This window comes from Canis lupus, chromosome 5 (assembly GCF_003254725.2).
Source record: "Canis lupus dingo isolate Sandy chromosome 5, ASM325472v2, whole genome shotgun sequence".
Taxonomy (NCBI): Eukaryota; Metazoa; Chordata; class Mammalia; order Carnivora; family Canidae; genus Canis; species Canis lupus.
This window is the reverse complement of record NC_064247.1, coordinates 82815240-82842818: the sequence shown is the minus strand read 5'-3', so window position 1 is coordinate 82842818 and position 27579 is coordinate 82815240. Positions and strand designations below refer to the sequence as shown.

The 27579-nt window shown below is 46.5% G+C and overlaps 1 protein-coding gene and 1 long non-coding RNA gene across 2 annotated transcripts in view; one reads left to right on the top strand and one right to left on the bottom strand.

Annotated features, from left to right (window-relative positions):
- The window catches only part of CDH5 (cadherin 5), a 33743-nt gene extending 15302 nt beyond the window's left edge, over positions 1-18441 (top strand). Inside the window, exons 3-12 of the mRNA XM_025426352.3 lie at positions 1575-1863; positions 2910-3026; positions 3958-4122; positions 4992-5179; positions 6308-6558; positions 10163-10305; positions 12046-12170; positions 12521-12629; positions 14670-14915; positions 16514-18441. Of these exons, the coding sequence (XP_025282137.3) occupies positions 1575-1863; positions 2910-3026; positions 3958-4122; positions 4992-5179; positions 6308-6558; positions 10163-10305; positions 12046-12170; positions 12521-12629; positions 14670-14915; positions 16514-17007 (2127 nt within the window). The 3' untranslated portion in view covers positions 17008-18441. The remainder of the gene's footprint in view (positions 1-1574; positions 1864-2909; positions 3027-3957; positions 4123-4991; positions 5180-6307; positions 6559-10162; positions 10306-12045; positions 12171-12520; positions 12630-14669; positions 14916-16513) is intronic.
- LOC112646447 (uncharacterized) overlaps positions 1-27579 on the bottom strand; it is a 112033-nt gene that overhangs the window by 82986 nt on the left and 1468 nt on the right. Inside the window, exon 2 of the long non-coding RNA XR_007410993.1 lies at positions 13060-13235. This is a non-coding gene — a long non-coding RNA (uncharacterized LOC112646447). The remainder of the gene's footprint in view (positions 1-13059; positions 13236-27579) is intronic.

Sequence of the window (27579 nt, the reverse complement as noted above, 5' to 3'; positions counted from 1 at the left end):
CCATGTCTGTTTGAAACTTCCAACTTGATGGCACTGAAGGCAGAGTTGTGAAAAGATATGTCTTAACACAGCATTGTGTGGTATTTCCATCATTCAACACATGGGCATAACCTCAAGAATATAGTAAAATGAGGAATTTTGAGTAGGCTACCCTTGTTTTTCATAGGATTCATTTAACTGATAAGTTTATATAACTGAATTTTTAATAATGGCTATATTTAAAATCAGTTCACAAACATTCCTTAAAATGTAAGTTGGTTCTTGAGAGCCAAGCCAGTGCAAGCCATCTCCAGCTCACTGGAATTTTCGTGTGAAATAGCAAAAAGACACCAGTGTTTCCTGGAATTCACTTTCAGAGGTACCGTTCTGCTCATGAGAGCAGCTCAACACCAAAAATGATATTATCTCCACTTTACAGATGAGGCTACCACAACTCAGAGAGGCTAAGTGACTAGTAAGCAGCAAAATACCCCTTGCCTTCCTTTTTTTTTTTTTTATTGTCTTGAGTTAGATTTTTTCTTTTTTTTTTTTAATTTTTTATTGGTGTTCAATTTACTAACATACAGAATAACCCCCAGTGCCCGTCACCCATTCACTCCCACCCCCCGCCCTCCTCCCCTTCTACCACCCCTAGTTCGTTTCCCAGAGTTAGCAGTCTTTACGTTCTGTCTCCCTTTCTGATATTTCCCACACATTTCTTCTCCCTTCCCTTATATTCCCTTTCACTATTATTTATATTCCCCAAATGAATGAGAACATATAATGTTTGTCCTTCTCCGACTGACTTACTTCACTCAGCATAATACCCTCCAGTTCCATCCACGTTGAAGCAAATGGTGGGTATTTGTCATCTCTAATAGCGAGGAATATCCCATTGTATACATAAACCACAGCTTCTTTATCCATCATCTTTCGATGGACACCGAGGCTCCTTCCACAGTTTGGCTATCGTGGCCATTGCTGCTATAAACATCGGGGTGCAGGTGTCCCGGCGTTTCACTGCATCTGTATCTTTGGGGTAAATCCCCAATAGTGCAATTGCTGGGTCGTAGGGCAGGTCTATTTTTAACTCTTTGAGGAACCTCCACACAGTTTCCCAGAGTGACTGCACCAGTTCCCATTCCCACCAACAGTGTAAGAGGATTCCCTTTTCTCCGCATCCCCTCCAACATTTGTTGTTTCCTGCCTTGTTAATTTTACCCCTTGCCTTCCACTGGCGCCAAATATACTCTTTCACTCAAAAATCTTTCTGTAAGCACTTGCAGTGTTCCCAGCGCTGTTCTAGGCAACTAGGGCAGTCACGTTAATGTGTTCCCAGCGAGCTGGCTGGGAACAGTGCGCTAATGACCAGTCAGAGATGTGCATAAAGACTGAAGGTGCCACATTCAGGATCCCTGGCCAGCACCACAGACGCGTACACACACCCCCGTGCAAACATGTAGGTGTGCCGGATACACGTGTGCATATATGCCGGCGTACCTACATACACCTGAACGCTCACAGAGTGTGTGCACATTCACACACACACAGCCACCCCTGCCCATCCTCAGCTCACGGTTCCTCTTCCTTCCTAGATCAAATCGAGTGTGAACAGCAAGAACGCAAAGTACGTGCTCAAAGGAGAATCTGTGGGCAAGGTGTTCCAGGTCAGTGAGGACACAGGGGACGTGTATGCCTTTGAGAGGCTGGACAGGGAGAAGATCTCTGAGTACCACCTCACAGCCCTAGTGGTAGACAAGGACACCAGGAAGAACCTAGAGTCTCCTTCCAGCTTCACCATCAAAGTTCATGACGTGAATGACAACTGGCCTGTGTTCACGCACCGGCTGTTCAATGCATCTGTGCCAGAGATGTCGGCTGTGGGTATGTGCCCCGTTTGTATCCCACCCCACCCCACCCCCGCTGCTCATCCCCAGCCTGAAGGCACCTCTCCCATCAGCAACTTCACTGCCTGGGGTCAGAATTTAGTGAGTTCAGTGCAGCTGCTATTTTATATGGCTTGAAAGAAACAACGGTCCCTTAAGACTAAACTCTGACCTGGCCCTAGACTGAACCCTGATCCTGATCATGGACTGAGCCCTGATCCTGATCATGGACTGAGTCCTGACCCTAGTCATGGACTGAGCCCTGATCCTGATCATGGACTGAGTCCTGACCCTGATCACAGACTGAGGCTTGATCATCAGAGACACACACCTGTTTCATTACTCTACAGCAAACCCCACCCACTGCTCTGACTCGGAACTGGCATTCCAAGAGCGCAGCCTTTGCACGGAAAGAATACCAACTCTGCTACCACAGTGAGAAGTCATCTCTAGGATCCATACAGGAGTGGAGGGAGCAGAACTACAGCCCTTACCCCAATATGTAGCACCAGCCTGGACCCCAGGCCTCTCAAAGTTACTACTTCTCAATTCCACTCCAGCCTCTAGTAGATACCAGAAAAGGATTCCCTTCCCTACCCCTTGGTCTAAGTTTCCCAGCCAAGAACCTGAGAGATTGTAACAGATCTTGTAGAGTATGGAGATCCTGGAGTTCAAGAGAAACAGAGATGTGATACTCACCTTCCTGTTCTTTTGTTCTCCACCCTCCAGGAGAAGGAAGGGCAGCCCTTCAATCTCCTCTATCTCTCCTCATGACCCTACCCCTCCATGCCCTCCCTCATTTTTGCCACGACTAAAAAACCACCTATTCTCTTTGCCTCATTCAAAGATGACCAGGTTGACCCTCCAGCACTGCCAGCACTCTGCCCCTATGCAGGCTTCTCAGGAAACAAAGCAGTCTTTTTTCCTCCAGGACCTAAGGGAAATGGGTTAAGGGAACAGCCTGGGCCCTATCTATCCTGATCCGGGAATGGGGAAAGGGGCCAGCAGTCACAAGGCAGTAACCCCTGGATTCTCTTTCCTCAGGGACCTCAGTCATCCGTGTGACAGCAGTTGATGCAGATGATCCCACTGTGGCAGACCACGCCTCTGTCATGTACCAGCTCCTGAAGGGAGAAGAATATTTTGCTATTGATAATTCTGGTCTGTGTTACTAACCCTCTGGGGCAGGCGCTGGCTTGGAGCAGGGTAGAGGGGGATACTCTAGATTGCAGAAGCTGAGGCAAGTCAGTCTGACAGGTGTCACCTACCACCCAACCACACCATCCTGTGGAAACAGTTCCTTGATGCACGTTAAGACAGGGTGACTGGTGAGGGCAGAAGGAAGCAGACAGCTGCTGAAATAAGGACTCCAGCCCAGGAAACAAAATCAAGACCTGAGCAGTGACACAAGAAGCAGAAGAGAATGCTGGTCAGCAGCTGTGGGTGTAGAGTCACACAGATCGGGCTTCCAAAAGCAGTTCTGCTACACGCCCCCTCTAAAGACCTTAGGCGAGTCAACTAACCCCTGGGAGCCTTAGTTCCCTCATCCTGAAGATTTGAAAATGTATATTTATTTTGCATGGCAGCTGTGCAGTTTGAATTGAATAACGTATAGAGAATATGTGGCCCATAGCACGTATCCACTCAGTGTAACTTTAAAAACTGTAAGGACTGAGTTTGGGAAGTAAGACAAAAGTCCAGGCGGTCAGGCCTGGGGCACACTGTCTTTCGGAAGGATGGCAAGTACACAGCTCAGATACCACCACAACCGATGACGTGCCAAGGCAGGTATCACTACTCCATCATAGCACTCTTTCCACGCTAAGCCTAGCCGTGGCCTCACACTCTTTCTCAACACCATGCTCCAGGCAGCTGGGACCAATATCGGACCACACCGTTTGTGCAGCTTCAGTCTAGCAGAGCAGAGTGTGAAGGCAGGAGGTGGTTGGCCAGTGGTTCTCAACCTTGGCTGCATAGTGGAATCACCTGGGGAGCTTTTAAGTCACGGGGTGCTCTCTGGATAAGGCTTGGGCACCAGTGTTTTCTTAAAGCCCTCCAAGTAACGTGGCTCCTGCTGGGACACTTTTTGCAGGCCTCATTTTCACGACAACCAAAAACTTGGACCGAGAGACACAAGCCAAGTATGAGATCGTGGTGGAAGCACGAGATGCCCAGGGCCTCCGTGGGGAGTCAGGCACAGCCACAGTACTGGTCAACCTGCAGGACATCAATGACAATTTCCCCACCTTCACCCAGAGTGAGCTCTACCCCAGGGCCTTGGGTGGCGGGGGTGTGGGGGTGGTGATAATCCAAACTCAGTGACCTGGGGAATCCTGTGAAGAAGCCCAGAGCCCTCTCTCTCTCCCTTGACCCCAAGGTGGGCCTCAGGCCCAGTAAAGTCATTTTGGTGCAGAAAGAGGTTCCTCCCCATCCCTGCACACATTCCTAAGGCTGTCCAAATGCCACCTGCCACAGTGACCTCACGGGCCACAGGGAAATCACACTCCCTGCTGTTCCACTATCAGATAGGAACAGTTTCACCCAGTTTCTATGGGCTAGGAAAAATCCAAGCCCTAGCTAGAAAATCCCCATAAGCTGGTGGGCAGGAATATGGCAAATTTCCATATCCAGAGCCAAGTCTGGGCCTGGAGCCCACCCACACTGATTGTCTCCCCTCAAAAAATGTCTGATAAGAGATTTTCCCCTGCCTGGGTTAGAGCTGGGGAGGAAAGTCAGACAGTTCATCACTTATACCCTCCAATGCTGAGGTGTAACAGAGGCTTGGCCATCCCAAGGATAGCCTGAAGTGGCCTCACTGTACAGGACAGAAGCTCCCTAAGGGTAGGACTTGTCTCTCTTGTCAAATGACAGGTCCCCTAGCAAAGTACCTAGCATACAGTAGGTGCTCAATTACTATCTGTTAAATGGATGGATGGATGGAAGGATAGATAGAGCAGAACCTCTTTGCCTTGGGACCCCGAATTCCAATGGTAGTATTACTATTATCATTATTATTATTTTATTGTGCCCCTTTCCTGTATAAAAATGTATTGGGATAGTATAAGGGATAACCCCCTTGCCTGTCTCATTAACCCAATGCCCTGGGGGCCACTCTATCTACATCAGCCAAGTACATATTTGCCGTGCCTGAAGACATCCGTGTGGGCAGCTCCTTGGGCTCTCTGTTCGTTGAGGATTCAGATGAGCCCCAGAATCGGATGACCAAGTACAGCATCGTGCAGGGTGAATACAGGGACACCTTCACCATCGAGACGGACCCCAACCACAACGAGGGCATCATCAAGCCCATGAAGGTTTGTAGACAAGCAGCAATGACATCAGATGTAAAGTTTGGGGCTCCCTGCATCACCAGGACTCACCCAGGGGCTCCAAGGTCAGAGGCCATCAAAGGTACACGTTATGGGTCAGCTCAGAGCTGGCCATGTGCTTTAGGAGCTTTTGACCCTGGAGTTGGGAAGGGGAGCCAGGAGAGAAGGATCAGTGCCTGAGACTGGTTACCCCAGAAGCAGACCTTAAGGCAAGGAGCTGGGTGTCAATAATTTACTTAGGAAGTGATCCCAGATGCCCCAGGAGCAGTACCACATGAAACCTTAACATCAGATTATCGCTTCAGGCAAGTGGGCACAGTCCACTGGGGACATCTGGAGAATAGGGTGGGATAGTCCTCAGGGTTGCAGGAGCTGGGGGAGAGTGAGCTGTGGGGTTGATTGAGGGCCCCAGGAGGCATTCACTCTTGTACTTTCTGGCCAGCCCTGGGCACCTGCCAAACCAGAGCCCTGGAAGTGTTATAGGCACCTGCAGCACAGAGCCATAGCTAGGGAGGGAACAGTGCATGCTGGGGGAGGTGGGTGGCCACTGGCAGTGCCTACTGTGGACAGACAGAGCAATCAGACCAACTGAATCCGGAAGAGGAAGGAAGGGACACCAAATACCTCTAGAATGGCCATGCTGAAGACTGGGGTACCTGGGCCAGGATGACCCATCTCAAATGGGACATTCTAGAACCCCTGTGCCTGAGCCAGGTCAATCCTCCAGCAGAACTTTCCTACTGCTGTCCCTGATCCAGCCCTGCACTGGGGACTGGAAACAGCCAGGGGAGTCACGTGGCCTCCACAGCATCGAAGCTCGTGGTGAGTGGGGAAGACTCACTGTGTGTCCTCAATACTTGGAGCAGGGCCAGTCACAGAGTTAGGGTCAGAGGGGTCGCCATGAGGCTGCTGAGATGCAGTAGGGGAGCAGCCAAAGACAGCCAGCCCGCCCCAGCCCCTCTCCTGATGAGCCTGGAAACATCACTTCTTTAGGCCACAGGCCCCCATCCATAAAATGGGTGTCATCCAGGGCAAACGTGTAGGGTAGCTGTGAAGATCACACCTCACATGCGTGGCTCAGAGCAGGTGCTCCCGTGCTTTCCCCTTCCACAGCCCCTGGACTATGAATACATTAAGCAGTACGTCTTCACCATCGAGGCCACAGACCCCACCATCAACCTCCACTACCTGAGCAGTGTCTCCATCCAAAAAACAGCCCGCGTCATCATCAACGTCACAGATGTGGACGAGCCCCCCAACTTCCACCAGCCCTTCTACCACTTCCAGCTGCGGGAGAACCAGAAGAAACCTCTGATTGGCTCAGTGCTGGCCACAGACCCCGATGCAGCTCGTCGGAGCATTGGGTAAGGGGTGGAGGGTGGAAGGGTGGTGCTGATCATGAGGATCCTCGCACTGAGGTTCTTAACGTCCTGACTCCAGGACTCAACGGGGAAAGTGGCTTCTCCTGGCACATACACGGGACATGGCTGAGGCAGGACTAGAAGCCTGAGCTCTTCCACCGACCCGAGCAGCCACGTGGGATCCTGTCTTGCCCAGGCACCCCTAACCCGCACAGTCCTGGCCATCAGAGCTGGCCAGGGGCTGCTCTACCTTGGAGTGGCGATTCTTTGGACCTGGCTCCCACAGGTCCATCTTGAGAGATCTGACGGTCAAGAGGGTAACCAACTAGAGGACAGACGTGAAACCATTTTACAAAACGTGTTTTACTAAATTTGCCTTCCCAAGACCACAAAAGGAAAAAAGTAGTCAGTTCACACAGTGAAATGACACAAAGGTCTACAAAGAAAACATCAGTAACCCCTACTCTCGGGTAACTGATGTTCACGGTTTGAGGTGGTTGTTTCATGACTACAGAAATATCTCCGTACATTTATGGTGGGTTTGTTGTCTGTCTGCCTCTCTGTTTCGGGGTTTTGATTACTTTCACAATTTTTTGGATCATACCATGCCCACTTCATCACCAGCTAGGCTATCTCCACTAGACTCTGAGCCTCTGGGACCAAAACTATAGTTCTAACTCATACATTCTAGAGCCATACAATATTTGACTTCAATCCAATCTCATTTTATTCCAGAGGGGTAGCTGATTGTGTTAGCACCACTTATTAAATAAGTCAACATTTTCCTACCTTTGTTTTATAGATAGATAATAAAATAGATTCAAGTAATTATAATTAATATAATATAATATAATATAATATAATATGATATGATATGATATGATATAATACAAATAACCAGAATCTAATTCTGAATCCTCTTCTGTCTACTATTCTGTGGCAAAGCCATTCAGTTTTACTGCAGCAGCTTCATATTAAAACTTAGTAGAGGGATCCCTGGGTGGCGCAGCGGTTTGGCGCCTGCCTTTGGCCCAGGGCACGATCCTGGAGACCCGGGATCGAATCCCACGTCGGGCTCCCGGTGCATGGAGCCTGCTTCTCCCTCTGCCTGTGTCTCTGCCTCTCTCTCTCTCTCTCTCTCTGTGACTATCATAAATAAATAAAAATAAAATATAAAAAAAAACTTAGTAGATATAAGCCAAGTTTCTACCTTACTTTTTTACTTTCTGTAGCTTTTTGTGTTTTTAATATTCGCTCTCTCATACAAACTATAAAATTCTTTTATCTGTTTTTTTTAATTTCACAATTTTTTGGATCACACCATGTCCACTTCATCACCCACTTCTATCCAAAATGAGATTGTATAGAAGTCATTAGAATTCTAATGAAAATCATATCAATTTAGAGAGAATTAATATTACTATGACAACAGGTCTTTTTATTAAGGTCAAAAAAACATGCCCCCAAAAATAGAAATTTGGGCCACATCACACAAGTTTTGGGACTACTACAGTTTTTGTGGCCAGTCTATTCTAAGTAGTCTGTAATGACCATTTTTTTATTTCTTTATTGATCCAAGAATTTACTTAAGACATTGATTTGATTTTTTTTCTTTTCATTTACCACCAGTTAGGTATTTTTTGTTTTTGCTTTTACTTGTTCTGTGATATAACACAACTGTGTTTGTGTTCATTTTTTCTAAAATACCTAAGATTTTGCTTTACATATTTTAATATCTCTATTTACAAAGGTTCATAACTATTTTACTTTCATTATGACTTGTTACTTTTATCCCTATGAAATTACCCAATTTGTTCTGCTAAATACTTTGCCCTCACATTGCCTAATGTTAAGTTTGCTGGTCCTCTTTTCATATCATTTGTCTTTTCCTGATAGGAGTTTTCCAACTTGTACTTTCAACTTTTCGAACTTCTGCTTTTTACTTGGCATTAAGTTGTCTCTCGAAAATAGAGTGTAATTGGTTTTGCTTTTTAATCTACACTGAGATGCTTTGGGTTTAACCTATTTATATTTGTCATCATAAGTGATATGTTTGAGCTTACTTTTTTGTCTTGTACATTTCTCATTTCTCAAACTTAATGGGGTTTTTTTCCATCATATTTGCTATAGAGTCTTTTCTTTTCTTTTTTTTTTTTTTTTTTTTTTTTTTTTTAAATTTATTTTTTTTTTAATTTTTATTTATTTATGATAGTTACAGAGAGAGAGAGAGGCAGAGACACAGGCAGAGGGAGAAGCAGGCTCCATGCACCGGGAGCCCGATGTGGGATTCGATCCTGGGTCTCCAGGATCGCGCCCTGGGCCAAAGGCAGGCGCCAAACCGCTGCGCCACCCAGGGATCCCCGAGTCTTTTCTTTTCTTTTCTTTTCTTTTTCTCCTGGATATTTGGATGGAATATAAACTTCTTCTACCGGTGAAACTCTCTTCTATCTATAAAATTAAAAATGTCTTCCTGGTCATTTTCTACTTTAAAATATCACACACATACACACAATTGCTTTCCTATGCATGATAAAGAAATCAAATGTTTCATTTTAATTCCTGTCAAAGCAGGCTTTTTCTTTATATTGTGACATTTCTGAGTCATATGAAGTTAAGTTTTCATAAAATATTTTTGGGACCCATCTCTATGGGTGATATATTTCCTGAGTTCTTGTATAAATATACAAACACAAATATAAAATATATTTATACAAATATAAATATACAAAATATACAAACACCTTAGTTCCTCTGCCTTCTTATGCTAGTAACACCACATGTGCTCCCATAATCCTCAGAGTATCCTCAGACTGTAGACACCTACTTTCAAATTTTTCTAGCATTTAATTTTGTGGGGACATTTGGGGTAAGTCTGATTTTCTTCACAAGAACATATTTTTCTGTCTGGATTCTGTTCAGTTGCCTCACATAGCCTTGAAATTCAAGTGTCATGAGGATATATGTAAACATTTATCTCTTTTGAAAATTATACTTGATATTAATGACCTCTTTTAATCTGTAGACTAGAGGCTTTCTTAAGATCAGGAAAGTTTTCCTTTAGTATATCTTTTGTTATTTCTTCTCTTCTATTGGTTCTGGAGTTTTCTTCAATAGTAGTAAATATATATATTATATATTACATATCATATATTTCATATATATTCATCTCTCATTTCTTCATATCTTTTTCTTGATTTCTGGAACATTTCAAATTTTTACTTCATAAATTTCATTTCTTTTTAATCATTTCCTATCTATTCCAGCTACTTTTTTATTTCTTCCTGGCTGTTCCCCATATATCTCTTCATTAATCACAAAAACCAACCTCAGCTCTGTTGTACTAGATTATAGTGCCACCTGCCTCAGCTCTCAAAGTGTTCCTGAGGGAGTCTCAAGGTACCATCTTCAGCCCAGCCAGGGCAGCATTGCTAACATTGAAGGGATTGTCTCACCACTCTGAATCCCTCCAGGTGCTAGAACATGATAGCAGAGAGAGGAGGATGGAGGGGCTGCAAGCCATAGATTCTGAAGGGCCTCATTAGTCACACTGAGGAGTCTGCACTCAGGAAAGAATAATGGGAGGCCATGAATTTCTCTCCCCTGGCAGATATTCCATCCGCAAGACCAGTGACAAGGGCCAGTTCTTCCGAATAACCAAGCAAGGGAACATCTACAATGAGAAAGAACTGGACAGAGAAATCTACCCTTGGTATAACCTGACAGTGGAGGCTAAAGAACTGGATTCTAGTGGTGAGTGGCCCCACATGCCAGGGAACCTGGGCTTTTCTCCTTTCCCTCATTCGTTCAAAATAGGCATAATCTGTCATCTCTATCTTAGAGGTATTTAAACTCCTGCTGAAGTACCACTTGGCTAGAATACTATAGAGCCTCCATCCCCAAGAGTATGGATGGACCAGCAGCATCCATATCACTTGAGACCTTGTTGGGAGGGTAGACTCTTGGGCTACCCCCAGACCAAATCAGAACCTCATGCACATTATACTTTAAGAACCACTGTCATAATACAGCCTGCTGGATGTCCCTGTGGTGAGAATCATCTAAGGCACCTTTTAAACATAGAGCTTCCCTGGAGGTTCTGGTCCAGTGATTCAGAAAGGGGCCAAGAAATGTACATCAAAAAAGTACCACACGATTCTTATGATCATGGATGTTTAGAAAAGGCTGTTTGTGGGGAAGAGAGGGAGAGGATTTGTATGTCAATCAAGCTGAAGCAGCTTTCAACTTCAAAATGATTAGGTTCTCCAACTTAGTCTAACTTTTGCCAGAGGAAAAGTCAAGTATTGGAGTTTCTGTACCCTTACAAAACTTAACATGAGAAAAATCGCAGTTGCCCTCCCAGAGATGGATTAATATTCCCGCCTTACCTTGGAGAGCACCAGGGCCCAGAGGGGCAGGTGACTTGACTAAGGCTGGAATGGTGCTACCCTAGAGGGCCCCTTATTCCTGCTGCATCTCCCAGACTTAGTCATTGCCCCGCATGGCAGCTAAGCCCCAATTTCAATCGGCTCCCGCATGTTTTCCAGATCAGTCTTTGCCCCTTTCTTCCCCATCTAACCTCATTCACACAATTTTTAAAACTTAAAATAGTTGTGCGTTTTTAAATATGAGAGAAAATACAGAAAAAGAAAAGAAAATCATCCCCTCATAATCCCACCACACAGAGATAATTACTGTTAGCACTTTAGTATACTTTCTCTGGTCTCTTTTTTTAATATGTATTTTTATATAAGTGAGATCATAATATTTATATAAAAATCATATCCTGCATTTTTACTTAACCTTATTCCAGAACCATTGTCTCATGGTACAAAAACCTTTTTTGGGGGTGCCTGGGTGGCTCAGTGATTGAGCATCTGCCTTCAGCTCAGGTCATGATCCTGGGGTCCTGCATCAGGCTCCCCGGGGTGGGGGGCAGGGCGGGGGGGCTGCTTCTCCCTCTGCCTGTGTCTCTGGCTCTCTCTGTGTCTCTCATGAATAAATAATTTTTTAAAATATTTTTAATTACATCTTTTAAATGTACTTTACATACACATTGTAAACAGCCACACATTCCATTCTTTTAAAGTGGTTTAATTTGTTAACCCCATCTCACTTAGTTTACCTTTTAGTTAATTTGTAATTAATTAATTTTATTTACTTAAACAGATTACATTTATTTAAATTAATTAAACTATTGGATCAATTTGATAATTTAATTAAAACCTTCTTTAATTTGCTCACATCATTTCACTTTTTGATTCCCACAGCAACTGTTGAGTAAACATCCCTGTGCATGAAGCTTGATGCCCCCCTCCCTTCCTCCTCCACCCTTTTCATCCAGAATGCTATCTCTGGCCTCTCTTCCAGAGATCCCTAGCCACCACCACCACCACCCCCGTCCTGCAAAAAGGGTACCCCTCTAGGATTCCCCATCCACATACCTTCTACCCGTGGGGCTGGAATCACAAGCCCTTCCCCCACCCCCCGCAGGGTACCCCACAGGCAAAGAATCCATTGTGCAAGTCTACATCGAAATTATGGACGAGAACGACAACCCTCCAGAGTTCGCCCAGCCCTATGAACCCAAAGTGTGTGAGAACGCTGCCCAGGGCAAGGTGAGTCTGGCTCAGGTGGGAGGGTGGAGCACACCCCCTGAGGACAGGCTTAGAGGCAGCACCTCCCACCCACAGTCAGCTGGCATTTCACTGAGCTTAATGTAACTGCCCAACAGCCATCAGGAAAGGTGCTATTATCCTCACTTTACCGATAGAGAAACTGAGGCTCAGAGGGAACGTATGGAGAGTAGACCAGTGAGGAGGGTAGTCCAAAGAGCAGCTTCACGAGATCATTTAGGTTAGTGTTGCAGGTGAGATGCAGCTGTGGTCAGGTCTGAACCCAGAGTCACCACCACGAAACCCCCAGCCACCCCAACGCCATCCCTGATTCTCCATTTTCCATACACCAGCTGGTCGTGCAAATCTCGGCAATAGACAAGGACGTAACACCACGAGATGTGAAGTTCAGATTCTCCCTGGGCACTGAGGACAGCAACTTCACCCTCACAGATAATCACGGTATGCATCATAGTAGTCAGCCTGGGGCGGGGCAGGGTTATTTGAGTCTTGAAGCCCCAGCGTCAAAGACCAAGCCAACAAACTGAGGGCCTATCCTGACTGGGGTCTTCAACTTATGGTATATTTTGTACAACTCCTTCCCAGTCTGTGCCATGGTCAGAGCTACCCTGGCCAAATTGCCAAGTCCATACTCCCCAGAAGATGCTCAGGTCAGCAAGGAATATAGAATAGGTACAGGGTGCAGACAGTCGCTCAATTCACTAATGAGCCAAGGGATTCCTTTCCACACTGGATCTCTAATGCTCAGCACAAGTGCAAATCCTCTATGAATTTTGAGGTCACTACCAAAGAGTCTAAATTGGAAATGTGAAATCCAAAATGCCAAGAATACAGTGAACTTTGTCTTAATTCAGCTATGAGGACTACTTACCACCAGGTGGCCCCAGGACAGCATCTGGTGCACTCCTCACAGCCCAGAGTCTGTGATGTCAGTAGTATTGGCCGATGAGAGCTTCTGATGAGCATGTGCTTACAAGAGTGGTGATGATGCTGAGTTGATTGAACTCTAGCCAAAAGCAGACAGGCTTCCACAGCTTCAGCAGATTCCTGAGAAAAACAGAGAAAATCCCTCTTGGGTCTGAACAGAGCAATCCTTCCACCCAGTGCGGGGTGGAATTCCTGACTATCCCTGATCGGCAAAACTGTGGAGGATGAGGATCCCTGTTCAGAATAGCCACTGCCACCTGTGAGGAAGGTCAGGGGCCCTGAGAGTGTGAGGCGGACCCAGGGGATCAGCCACATACCCATCTTTAAGGAGTCTCCTTCCTGTGGGACTGGAAAACTGGCCATGATGTGCTGGCAGTCAATGACAGACCATTCAAATGCTCAGCTGTCTGTAATAGTAAATAATGTGGCAAAATTATCCATCACGCCACTCCCCCCACCCCATGTTCACCTCCATCCCACCTCAGAGGCGGTCTGTATTGGGATAGAAAGTTTAAGTGCCACCCCAAAGGCACCCCATGTACAACCAGGAGGCAAGCCTGTTGATGCCAGATTCACTTACAGCATGAATGTCCTGTTAGGATAGTGAGTATAGTGAGAAAACTCTAATTTCTCTCATAAAGGATCAGCAACCATATAGCTATTATTTTCAACTATAATAGACACGGTTACTTAATAAAATGTAATTAGCTTTCATCTGAAATGTAAAAGATGGCCTTCTTTGCTTTTGGCCAGCTTCCTGAGTGAGCTGATCCCGTGGGACTAAATAAATCCTGGAGCAGTGAATCCCTAAACCCTCTGACCACCAGCATTGTAACTTCCCAGGAGCCCACAAAAGGCAAACTATCTGGCCTCTGCCCAGAGCCACTGAATCTGAAATGTGGGAGGGGGAGATGGGGGCAGAGGGGAGGGATATGGAGAAGGAAGAGCAGGGTTCTGAAAATCAGCACGTTTAAAAAGCTCTCTGGGGGAGTCTTCGGTCTATGGAACCATTGATTGGAGCTGGGAGGGGGATCCAATATTTGGGTCAAAGCACATTCCCAGTTGCAGTCTGCCCAGGAAATCCTCAGTTACCTATGTCATCACACCCTCGGTGCCCCAGGGAACATGTGCATTGTTTTCACTTTCTAATGGATTTTCAGGAATAGGAGAAACAGCCTTTGAAGTCAGCCCAGTGCTAAAAGACTTTTAAACACTTTTTTTTTCCCCATCACCAAAGCTTGAAATAATGCACTGAGCCCAAAGAGAACCGCCTGTTATTGGAGCGGGGTTAGGGAAGAGTTGGGGGTCAGACATCAGTTGCTCACAGAAACAGAAAGCAAGGATTTTACATGTTGGCCATGCCATTGTCAGAGGCCAGGTCCAAGCAGCTACCCCAAGTGTCCCCTCTCTGGAGGAACAGACCCGCACTCAAATGATTGAAACATGAGGCAGAGAGAAGCAGCCCAGGCTGCACGTGGGCTGGCACAGTCGCGGAGGCTTTTATGGAGGAGGCAGGCCGAGCAGAACCTGACTCTGCAGCCCTGGTGTTTCCAGATAACACAGCCAACATCACCGTCAAGTACGGGCAGTTCGACCGGGAGCGTGCCAAGGTCCACCACCTGCCTGTGCTCATCTCAGACAATGGGAGGCCAAGCCTCACAGGCACCAGCACGCTGGTCGTGACCATTTGCAAGTGCAACGAGCACGGCGAGTTCACCTACTGCGAGGAGATGGCGGCGCAGGCAGGTGTCAGCATCCAGGCGCTGGTGGCTATCTTCCTCTGCATCCTCACCATCACAGGTCAGTGGCCAGCAGGGCGGCGAGGGACACTGGGGGGAGGGGTGGCTTCACAGAAGGAGGACCAGACCAGGGCCCCAAGGGGCAACCCTGCCTCCAGCCCCTATCCCACCCTGGGCCTCAGGGTCCTGGGTTCCACACCAGGACACAGGGATAGCTCTACCTCCCTGAACGCCTAAGGGTCGGGGGTAGATACGGGGGGAAAGGGAGGATTCAAGGCCTTTCTCTACTTTAAAATACTTTACATTCATTCATTCAATTTATACATTTTGAGCACTTACTGTTCTAGGCATTTATTGACATGAAACCTATTTTTTTAATGCCTTTTTGGGAAGGAAAAAAGAAATTGTTTAAATTCTAGCTTAGATCACCTCCAGTGGCTTTCTTTCCTTTATGAGAATTCCTACAGCTTTGATATCTTTCTTTCTTTTTCTTTCTTTTCTTTCTTCTCTTTCTTTGTCTTTCTTTCTTCCTTTCCTTTCCTTCCTTTCCTTTCCTTTCCTTCCTTCCTTCCTTTCCTTCCTTCCTTTCCTTCCTTCCTTCCTTCCTTCCTTTCTTTCCGGGAGCATTTTAGTTGTAGATTACCCAGGAAGCACATCCTGGGACAGGGATTGGGGTACAAGTGCCTTAAACCAGAAGTGCTCCCAGGAAGCCCTAGAAAGAAGAGTGGGGGTGAAACAGGGAAGAGAGGCAGCGGATGAAGGGAAAGTTGTCAAGACAAGTCATTAGCCGTGTGGGTCCCTGGGGCTTCCTGCCATGGCACCTGGGGCAGCAGTGAGACACTCACAGCAGGGGTTTATCCAGCAGCTCCCCTCAGCTGATGGCTGGGGGCTCCCAGGGGAATAAACGCTCCTGGCTTCACCAGCCCTGAGACCCGGCAGGGCCGGCCCTCTGCGGAGGAAGGTTAGAGACGCCCGGTGCACTGAGATGACGGGCCCTGGGGCTGCTGGGGGCATCGCATTGTCTGCGCAGGGCTTCTCCTGCCAGCGGCTCCCCTTAGAGACCCCCTGGGCGTGCCACCATCCTGGCGCTTCTCGGGAAGAGTCCAGACTCAGCTCTGCTTTTGGTAATAATGAATACTGGCGATGATCATGACCTCGCCGCCACACACAGGTGGCCCTCAACCTCATTACTACCTTACCAAGACCAAACAAAGCAGAGAAGTGATGGTGGGCCTGACCCTGGAGGGGCGGGGCGGGGCTGGCTGGGCTCTGACCCTGACGGGTACAGCAGGTGACTCTGAGGGGTGCAGGGGTGCAGCTGGGCTCTGACCCTGAGGGGTGCAGGGGTGCAGTAGGTGACCCCGAGGGTGGCAGCGGGCTGCTAGGTTGTGACCCCGAGGGGTGCAGGGATGCAGCTGGGCTCTGACCCTGAGGAGGGGCGCAGGGGTGCAGCGGGGCTCCGACCCCGAGGGGTGCAGGGGTGCAGCAGGTGACCCCGAGGGGTGCAGGGGTGCAGCAGGTGACCCCGAGGGGGGCAGGGGTGCAGCCGGGCTCCGCCCCCTCGGCGTCGGCCCACGCAGGGCCGGGCCGGCCGGGGCACTTCGGGGCGGGGCCTCGGGGGCCGGCGGGCCGGGTCTGACCAGCTGTGGCCGGCTGCAGTGATCACCCTGCTCGTCTTCCTGCGGCGGCGGCTGCGGAGGCAGGCCCGCGCCCACGGCAAGGGCGTGCCCGAGATCCACGAGCAGCTGGTCACCTACGACGAGGAGGGCGGCGGCGAGATGGACACGACCAGCTACGACGTGTCGGTGCTGCACTCGGCGCGGCGCGGCGCCCCGCCCCCGCGGCCGGCCCTCTACGCGCAGGTGCAGAAGCCGCGCCCGGCGCCCGCGGTGCACGCCGGGCCGGGGGAGATGGCGGCCATGATCGAGGCGAAGAAGGACGAGGCGGACCGCGACGGCGGCGGCCCGCCCTACGACACGCTGCACATCTACGGCTACGAGGGCGCCGAGTCGGTGGCCGAGTCGCTCAGCTCGCTGGGCTCCGGGGCCTCCGACGCGGACGTCGACTACGACTTCCTCAGCGACTGGGGCCCGCGCTTCAGGATGCTGGCCGAGCTGTACCGCGCGGAGCCCGCGGAGGAGCTGCCGTACTAGGGGCGGCGGCCCGAGCCCGGACAGCCCCGCCTCGCGGGCCGCGGGGCCGGAGCTCCGAGGGAAGCAGGCGCCGCGCCCCCAGCGCCCCGAGCGCCCCAGAGCTCCCGCGGGCCCTTCACGACGCCCCGCCCGCCGCCGCGATGCCCGACCCCTCGCCGGACCGCAGGCCCCGCAGGCCCGCCCCACGCTCGGCCGCGCTCCTGCCAGCGGCGGGGGCTCCCTCGAAGCCCCTGGGCCCCGCGGAGGGCGGAGGGCGGAGGGCGCCCGCCTGGAGCAGCCGGCGACGGCAGGGCCCGGGGGGCCGCCCCAGCGTCAGCCCGGCCTGCCTCGGCCCGCACGCTCCCAGCCCTCCGCCACTCCCAGCCTCCCCGCAGCGGGCGGCCCCTCGACAGCGAACGGCCAGGGGACCTCGCCGGCCGGCCACGCCCGTTTCTGCCGCGTTGCGCCCTGAAAACTCAAAGTCGGGAAAAACGGCCTGTCGAACTGTGAAGCAACTGTGAAGCCACCCTGGAGGGACAGTGGGGGCCAAGCGTGACGTGCTGCGGCGAGGCCCTCCTCCACACCTGCACCTGTGGAGAGGGCCCGGGGTGGCCGTGACGCCCGCGCGACACCCCTCGGCAGCCGCCGCGTGTCGCCTGCGGACTCGGGCAGATGTGCTGGGAGCGCAGCCTGTCCCCGGTGTGCCTCGCCCAGTCACTCATTCATGCTCCTCTTTTCTCTCTTTCCATCTATTCCTCATCTCTTGGCTCGAAGGCCCGCGAGTAGTGACCCTCGGCAAGTCTGGCCAAAGTCCAAACCCAAACCTGACCGCACAACAGAACCGTGCTGTTTGCCTTTCCACACCTCATGGTTGCCGCATCTCAGGAAACACCCCCCCGCCCCGCCCCAGGGCCCCATCCCTCAGGCACACCCTGCACAAGGCAAGGCACCTGCCTCGTCCACACCCCGTGGCCATCCGTGCGTCTCCCACTTTCAGCCAAACATGGGTCATTCCACTACGAACATGTCCTGGAGAAATGGCATCACTTGACAGGAGAGGGCAGGAAAGGAGGGAAACTCTCCAGCTCACTCACCCTCGGTTGTGGACTAAGGTTCTCCTCTGGACAAGGCCCCTCACACTTCAGGAGATTGTAGATAACACTGACTTTTTTTTTTGACTGATACCTAGTTTTTGTAATTCTTTATCTTTTACTAATAATACTGACACATTTCTAGCTCTCACAAACATAGAATAAGGGTTTTTGCATAATAAGTGGGCTGCTATTTAGGTTAACAATTTTAATTCAGGTTTTTTAGTTGGATGAACAAATTCCTGTAACCTTCTTTTTCCTATCATCGTAGTAATTACTCTAGTGATAATGACTGTATATAGGCCACACTGGTGCATGGGACGTACTGTATTTTTTTATAACTAAATAAAGAAAAGTCTTGAAATTCTTTTTATTCCTAGAGCTTAGAAAGCTCATGAAACACATACATATACATCGCCACCACCACATCATCATCGAAGGAACCCTTGGGCGTGAGGGGACATTTGCAATTAGGATTTCAGACACTCTCTCTGCATTACAGCAGTGGATAACAACGGACACCTAGACCCGCCACCTCTCCTCCCAGAGCCCAGGGCCTTCACTTGCCTCTGTACAGGCTTCCCAGTCCCACCTCCACCCTACACAACAGGCAGGGCCTCTGGAAGCTGGAGCTGCCACACCATTTGCATTTGGAAAATGAATCAGGGCAGGTGAGATTCATCAGCAGTGAGGGAGGAAATCAGCCTCTAATCGGCTGGTTGACAGGAGTGAGCAACTGGCACTGTATTGGGGGCGTGCACCCAACACTGGAGGCCTACAGGGAAAACCTCACAATCAAAATGAGAAGAGGAAACCTCCTTGTCAGACTCAGGTCTTGAATTGGGGAGTTAAGGGTTGAAGTTCACTTCAGCAAGGCCCCTGCTCCTTGACCCCTACCAGCAGGGTTTCATGGGGACTGTGACCTACAGGGATATTTTCTAAGGCTCTCAGGAGTAAATTTGGCTTCATTCCAATTCTGCTCTAACTTCCTTAGTGATTTCGTTTTTGATCCATTGGTTATTTGGAATGCATTATTTAATTTTCACATATTTATCAATTCTTCAAATTTCCCACTGTATTGATTTCTACTTTCATTCCCTTATGGCCAGAGAACATAATTTTTATGATTTCAGTCCTTATAAACTTATTTCAGACTTGTTTTATGCCTTAACATGTTTTATTCTGGAGAATATTCTGTGTGCACTTGAGAAGAATGTGTATCCTGCTGTTGGTGATGTAGTATTTTATAACTATCTGTTAGATATAGCCAGTTTGTAGTGTTGTTCAAGTCTTTTATCCCTCACTGATCTACTAGTAGTCTACCTATTATTAAAAGTGGGGTGCTGAAATCTCCAACTACTATAGTTGAGTTGTCTATTTCTCCCTTCAATTTTGCTTCATGTATTTTGAGTCTCTGTTGTTAGGGGCGTATAGGTTTATAACTGTTATACCATCCTGAAGGATTGACCCTTTTAGCATTATAAATTGTACTTTTGTAACTGCTAACAATTTTAACTAGTCTTTTTCATCTAATGTTAGTATAGTCACTCCAGCTCTCTTTTGATGTGTATCTTTCTATCCTTTAACTTTCAAGCAATTTGTGTCTTTTAATATAAAGTGTGTCTTCTGTGGACAAAATATAATTGGATGGTGGCAGTTAATCCATCCTACTAATCTCTGGTATTTGATTGGCATGTTTTTTTTTATTTTATTTATTTATGATAGTGAGAGAGAGAGAGAGAGGCAGAGACATAGGCAGAGGGAGAAGCAGGCTCCATGCACTGGGAGCCCGACATGGGATTCGATCCCAGGTCTCCAGGATCCCGCCCTGGGCCAAAGGCAGGCGCTAAACCGCTGTGCCGCCCAGGGATCCCCTGATTGGCATGTTTAATCTTTTTACATTTAATGTAATTACTGATAAGGTAGGATATATGTCTGCTGTTTTCTTATTTTTCTCTAAGTCTTATCTTTTTTGTTCCTCTATTACCCCATTACTGCCTTCTTTTATGTTAAATAGGTATTTTCTATGTACCATTTTAACTCTCGTCATGTCTTTTACTTTATTTTTTTCCTCAGTGGTTCCCCCTGAGATTGTATTTAAAATCTTATACAATCCAGTTAGAATTTTTACTAATTTAAATACTGTACAAAACTTTGTTCCTATATAGCTCTACTCTCTCTCTCTCCTCCTTTGCATTATATTGTTGAACATATTACATTTTTATACCTTGTAAGCCCATCAACACAAATTTATAGTTATTTGCTTTATTCAGTTGTCTTTTAAATCAGATAGGAGGGGGGAAAGTTACATGCAAAAATATGCCTATCTAAATTTTTATATCTACCTATATAGTTACCTTTACTGCTGATCTTTATTTTTTCATATGGATTCAAGTTAACTGTCTGTGTCTTTTCATTTCAGCCTGAATGACTCTCTTTAGTAATTTTTGTGGGGAAAGTCTGGTAGTGAAAAATTCTCTCCATTTTGCTTATCTGGGCATTGATTTCTCCTTTATTTTTCCAAAATATAGAATTCTTGACTGATAACCCTTTTCTTTCAGCACTATGAATATCATCCCACTGCCTTCTGGCCCCCCTGACTTTTGATGAGAAATTGGCTGCTAATCTTATTAAGGAAACTCTATGTGATAAATCATTTTTCTCTTACTGCTTTGAATATTCCCTTTTTGATCTTCTATAATTTCATTATGATGTGTCTAGGATAAATCCTAAACTTATCTTATTGGAGTTTATTGAACTTATTGGATGTATAAATTAATATTTTTACCAAATTTGAAAGTTTGGGGCCATTATCTCAGATAATGGCCATCTTCAGATACTCTTTTTGCCCCTCATGCTCTCTAGCTCTCTCTCTTCTCTAGGATTCCCATTATGCATATATAAGTATGTTTGATATATATAGTAGATATCGAAGGCTCTGTTCATTTTCTTCATTCTTTTTGTTTTTGTTATTCCTCAGACTAGATCATCTCAGTTGATCTATCTTCAAGTTTACTGATCTTTCTTCGGCTAACTCACATCTGTTCTTGAGCTCTTCTGAATTTTTCATTTTGTTTATTATATTTTCTTTTTATTTTTTAAGATTTTATTTATTTATTCATGAGAGACAGAGAGAGAGAGGGGGGCAGAGACACAGGCAGAGGGAGAAGCAGGCTCCATGCAGGGAGCCCGGTGTGGGACTCAATCCTGGGTCTCCAGGATCAGGCCCTGAGCTGAAGGCAGTGCTAAACTGCTGAGATACCCAGGCTGCCCATTGTTTATTATATTTTCAACTCCAAAGTTTCTGGGTTTTTTTTTAATACTTTCTACCTCTTTACTGATATCTTTTTGGTGAGACACAATCCTCACATTTTTCTTTAGTTCTTTAGACATGGTATCCTTTAGTTTTTTCAAAGTATTTTAAATAACTAGGTTTAAACTCTTTGTCTAGTAAGTCCAACATCTGGATTTCTTTAGGGATAGTTTTTATTAATTGCCTTTTTCCTATGAATGGGCCATACTTTCTGGTTTCTTTGTATGTCTCCTAATTTTGGTAGAGAGTTAGAATATTTTAAATAATATAATATGGCAACTATGGAAACCATACCCTTGCCCTCCAAGGTTTGTTAGTTTTGGTCTTTGTTGCTGCTACATTTTGTTTAGTGGATTTCCTAAACTAATGCTATAAAATTTATACTCTTTACTGTGTGTGGCCACTGAAGTCTCTGCTTGGTGGTAGTCAGCTAATGAGTGGTAGATACCCCCTTAAATGCCTAGAACCAATAAATCTCTCAGCACTTGCTAAAAGGCACTGTGTGTAAGTCGCAAAACTTCTTCAAAGCTCAGGCAGGCAGTTTACAACTCAGTCTTAGCCTTCCCTTTCTGACTGCACAGAGCCTCAAGGTCAACCAGAAGTGAGCGCTTAGAGTTTCCCCTGGTCTCTCTGGGGCATGTGCTTCGACCTACACATGTGTGTGGCTTTTCAGATTCCCAGGAATATACCAAAGATTTTTAAATGAGTGGACAGCCATTCCCTGATTTTTCCTTTTAAAATTTTTGGTCATCTTCTTATTTGCCCAAGTTATTATCACTACCTCAGGCAGTTGTGATGTCAAAGGATTACCACTGATTGTTTTCAACAAATACCTTCAGGAAAAAAAGCCATTTGCATTGAGCAAATTTCAGGTCAGAGGAAATAAAAGCAAGCTTTCAAACAAGGCCTTCTAAGGACCACCAAACAGGTCAAATAATGACAATTACTTGGGAATTGGGCTTTGGAGGAGCTCCAACACCACTCTTCCCCTTCCAGTAGCTGCTAGGCTATTGATTTTCATTTTGATGGTGGGGCTCTTAGGTTTCAAGGCTACTGCAGGGCAAAGAGAGGGAAATGGAATAGGGTAAGTTAAAACACCACAAAGATCACTGTTCTTACCAAGATTTAGCCACTTCTCATGAATTAACACTCCCAGAATTGTTGATAGAATTTGATTAATTTCCAGAGGGCTAAAAAACGTTGATTTTGGCAATTTTTTCCAGTGTTCTCATTCCTTTTATGGAAAACAAGATTTTTTTATTCTGCCATTCCTGTTGGTGTCAACCTGACCACCACCACCACCTAGGCTGGTTTTTGAGCTCCGTTTTCCTACCTATCTATTGTCTAATCCAGAGCCTTGCCCTCTGAACTCAGAGCTGCCCATCACCTGGAGCTCATGAGATTTGTCCACTACCTTTTCCTCCAAGAAGCCTCCCAGGCTTCAAGTCACCTCTTAGCCCTCCAACCCTCCAGTAGGGTCTGGCTCTGAACTCTCAGCCATTCTAGTTACTTCTTCTCTTTGGTTCCTGTTTATCCTGAGGTTGGAGGAGTGATTTTTGTGAAGGCAACGGCTTGCCTCTGAATTCGCAGCCTGTGGTAGACACCACAGTAGGGCACAAACCCGGTGCTCCCCGGATTTGGCTAACCACACTGCCCCAGTGAACCTGGGCCCTGGACCTGGCAAAAGTACACAGGAGCAGCAGAGGTTCAAAGCCCTTTCCCTTATCCCAGGTCAAATCTATGAAGCCGACATGACCTTCCTCTTCATGGAAGACTAAAGTGAGACCCAGAAAGGGTACAACATAACCAAAGCCACACAGTAAGTTAGAGACTAGGGCTAGAATCCCTGTCCTGGGTTCCCCAAAAATGTGGATCTGTAGGAGACTTACCCAGACCTGGGGGTTGAAGGCTGGACCAGGAAGTGCTAACCATCTTTATTAAGCTGGTCCTGGGAAAAATGACCACTTGGGGGCGCATGGCATAAACGAATGCTCAGCAGCAACCGCAGTGCAGTGCACCAGATATCTTGATGTGGACCAGAGGCTCTGAGCAGTCTGGGCCTTGACAGAAAACCTGAATCAGAGAGGCAGTGACAAAGTCCAGCCCCATAACCCACATTAGGCTCTGGCTCTGTCCCTCCCTTTGAGCCAGGCTCTGATGTGGGAGAGCCTAGGACCTAGTTCTCCACCTTCCTAAGGAAACAGGGCACCTATGACCTCCAGCAGTCCTCTTGGCACTGAGAATCTCAACTCCTAGGGATCTTCTGGCCTGGCTGGGAGCTTTATAAGGTCACAGTCCACTGCACAATCCCTCCTGGCACCAACCCTGCCTCAGGGTCCATGCCCAGCCCTCCTGCTCTTCCCTGCCCTTTCACCAAACCAATCCTGGAGCATGGACTCTGAGTCAGAAACAATGTCCATCCCTGAGTGCCCTGGTTCCTGGCACCTCCCAGATCAAGGATACACACAATAATAAATCCTACTGTCCTCAAGGTGATGGACTGAGTCTCTGATGCTCACAACCAAAACCCTAGTCCACCCAGCAATCCCCCTTCTAAATATTAGCCTAGGAGGCACACAGAAAGTACATCTGCCCCAGCGTTAATTTCTGGTTATGTACAAGGCAAAAAAAATGGAAACAGTGGAAATATCCAAGAAATTGGTAGGTAAATTATGGAAGATACATAAAAAGAAATACTGGGCAGCCATTAAAAGTCATGTTGTCACATAGTGGTCTTGAGCTGAACTCAAAGTCGAGAAAAAAGGCAGAATCCAATGCATTATTTATAGTTGGATCCCAATTTTTTTTTCTTACTAGTAGATATTCATTTCCAGGTTTTGGAATTACTAGGAATTTTTCTTTTCTTCTTAATTCTGTTTTCCAAATTTTCTATTTCAGCACGCACTATGTTTGTAATCAGAAAGGACATTATTTTAATGCTAATAGGTAATCACTTTCTTCTAATTGAAAAACAGTGAATATGATAAGCAAAATGTATCCTCAAATATCATTTTTTAACATTGAGTTTTTGTTTTAAAAAAATGAGTTTCCAATTTATTAAAAAACACTTTCTGGTTTTTAAATTAACCAAACTGGGGCACCTGGGTGGCTCAGTCAGTTAAGTCTCTGCCTTTGGTTCAGGTTATGATCCCAGTATCCTGGGGTTGAACTCTGCATTAGACCCCCCACTCAGTGGGGAGTATACTTCTCTCTCTGCCCACTCTCCCCACACTTCCTGCTTGTGTTCTCTGCTCTCTCTCTCTCTCTCAAATAAATAAAATATTTTTAAAATAATTAATTAGGGGATCCCTGGGTGGCTCAGTGGTTGAGCTCCTGCCTTCAGCCCAGGGCATGCGTGATTCTGGAATCCCGGGATCTAGTCCCACATTGGGCTCCTGGCATGGAGCCTGCTTCTCCCTCTGCCTGTGTCTCTGCCTCTCTCTCTCTCTCTCTCTCTGTCTCTCATGAATAAATAAAATATTTTAAAAATAAAATAATTAATTAACCAAACTGCTTTTAAAACCATTGCTTTTGAACCAGGCAAAACTATTGCTAGAAGGTTTATTAATTTGATTTTTTTTTTTAATTTTTGAAAGCATTTATTTGGAGTCCTTTAACACCAAATTTCCATGAACTTTCTGCAGCAGAGCAATTGCAGTCCATGTAATGAGAAAAACCTGGTTTTCCAGACAGGTGATCTTCATACGATTCTGCAAAAGCATAGAAATACCCTACATTACTCTTTCTCAAAGTTGTAAGAGAAAGAGCCGGAACCATTTTCCCACAGCCCATCCTGAGGCCATCTGGGGATGTCTGGGAAAGCTCTGTAGCACCAACATTCAGAAATTTCACAGGACTTTACAATGCGCTTTTCTGGCCTGCGGCATTAAAAGCAAAATTGACTTAATACACTCCTGAGTAATGGTTCCTGGAGGGACATTTAACGATGTTACACAGGAAGCTGTGCAAGGAAGTCTTGTTTTTTGATGAGACTCTGAGCCGGAAGTGAGTCTTCCTTTCCATCAAAGGGAAAAAAACAAAAGTTCTACCTTTGAGATCAAGGGTTTTCCTTGCTAAGCAGAAGACGACCTTCAGGTGGAGAGCGTTTGGCAGGAGAAAAAAGCCCCACCTGGGGCAAACAGGTCACAGTCCACTGAAAGCAGCTAACGTTTTGCAGAGCACAGAGAAGGGTGACAAGTGATCTGGGGCTTGCTTGCTTTTTCTTTCTTTCTTTCTTTCTTTCTTTCTTTCTTTCTTTCTTTCTTTCTTTCTTTCTTTCTCTTTCTTTCTTTCTTTCTTTCTCTTTCTTTCTTTCTTTCTTTCTTTCTTTCTTCCTTCCTTCCTTTCACACCAATTCTAGTACAGACATATAACAAAATACTACTGAACAACAAAAAGGAAGGAAAAATTGATACATACAATGACTTGAATGGATCTCAAATGAAATATGCTAAGTAAAAGAGGATAGATTCCAAAGACTACATATTTTGTGATTCCATTTATACAACATCTGAAAAAGGCAAAACTAGAGCAACAGAGAACAGATCAGGATTTCCAGGAGTTGGCAAGGAAGGAGGATTTGACTAACAAAGAGAAGTTGCCCAAGGGAGATTTTGGGAGTGACAGGACTGTTCAGTATTTTATCTGTAGCAGTGGTTAACCAAGCCTATGTATTGGCAAAATCATAGAAGTGTACTCCCCAAAAAAGTGAGTATTACTGTATGTAAATATACATTTCTTTAAATCAACATTTTTTTAATGGAGAGATATTTAATCAGGGTCTGTCTCATTTTATTTTTATTATTATTATTGTTATTATTTTTATTTTTTAGAAAGTGTGCACAAACAGGGCGAGAGGGGCGGAGGGAAAAGGAGAGACTCTTAAGCAGACTCCACACCCAGCACAGCGCCCAATGTTGGGTTCCATCTCAAGACCCTGAGATCATGACCTGACCTGAAATCAAGAGTCAGGCGCTTAACCGACTGAGCCACCCAGGCGCCCCATCTCATTTTAAAAGTGATTGGTTATTGGTCACATCATTGGCACACAAGGCCAAGTGTATGTACTCACTTACTTGTGTATTCTGTCTTTTCCAAAATATCTGTTGAACAATATGCTAATGAACAAATTCCCTTGACTTTGCTCCTGTCATCTCCTGAAGCCCTCTCCTCTAAACTGTGCCGGCCTTAGTTGAGGCCCTCTTCCTTCTCTACTATGGTATTCCCCAAATTCCCCAGTTGCTCTTTCTACCTCTAGCCTCAACCCCCACCAGTCATTCTCCTGCTTTCACTGAAGTTATGTGTCTCCAGTGCATATCAGATCTTGCACTCCCTTAAGCTCAACAAACAGAATTTTTCAAACTTTCCATGGCTCTCCATGTCAGATGACAGAGCCTAAACTCCTCAGCCTACTACCCAAGGCCCTGCATAATCTGGCTTTTCCTTAACATTTTAATCTCTTTATTGCCATACTTGCCTTCATGCCAAACACTGTCACATTAAGCTGTTAGCCCTTCCTCAGAAAAATGGCAGGCTGTCTTAGTGGTCAAAATATGCACTGCCCTTCCCCATGGGAGAATTACACATACCCAACCCATTGATGTCAAGCTTGGGTGGGTGATTCAATTTGTTGAATGTGAGTGAAACTTGCCATTTTGGAGCAGAAACTTGAAGAACAAGCTTGTGGTTGCACCAGCTCTATTCTCTCTGCCCCAGCAATGAACATATAACATGAGCAAAAAACAAACTTTCATTTTTGCAAGCCACTGAGATTTGGGGGGGGCTGTTTGTTAGCACAGCATAACTTAGCCTAAACTGATCGAAACATTCCATTGGAACCCAAGCTCCATAACTGTTCCCTTTGTAACCCTATGTGCGATACAGACACATGGCTGGCAGTACGTATTTGCTGAATGAATGGAAATAGTCAGTGAATTAATGAGCCCATGACCTCTGGGCCTTTGCACACATTGTTCTCTCAGTAAAGAGTCCCTTCTTTGCATCTTCACTTGCCCAATTCCACCTCAAAGATATCCTCCTCCAAGAAGCCATCTTCACCCATCACTCTCTCCTCCCTAAGAACTCAGTATATATTTCTGCTCTCATAATAACTGTCTGTCTTCTTTCCCTGACCATAAGACCCTTAGACAAGGCCAGATCCACCTCCCCTTGGTGGCCCTATGCCCAGCA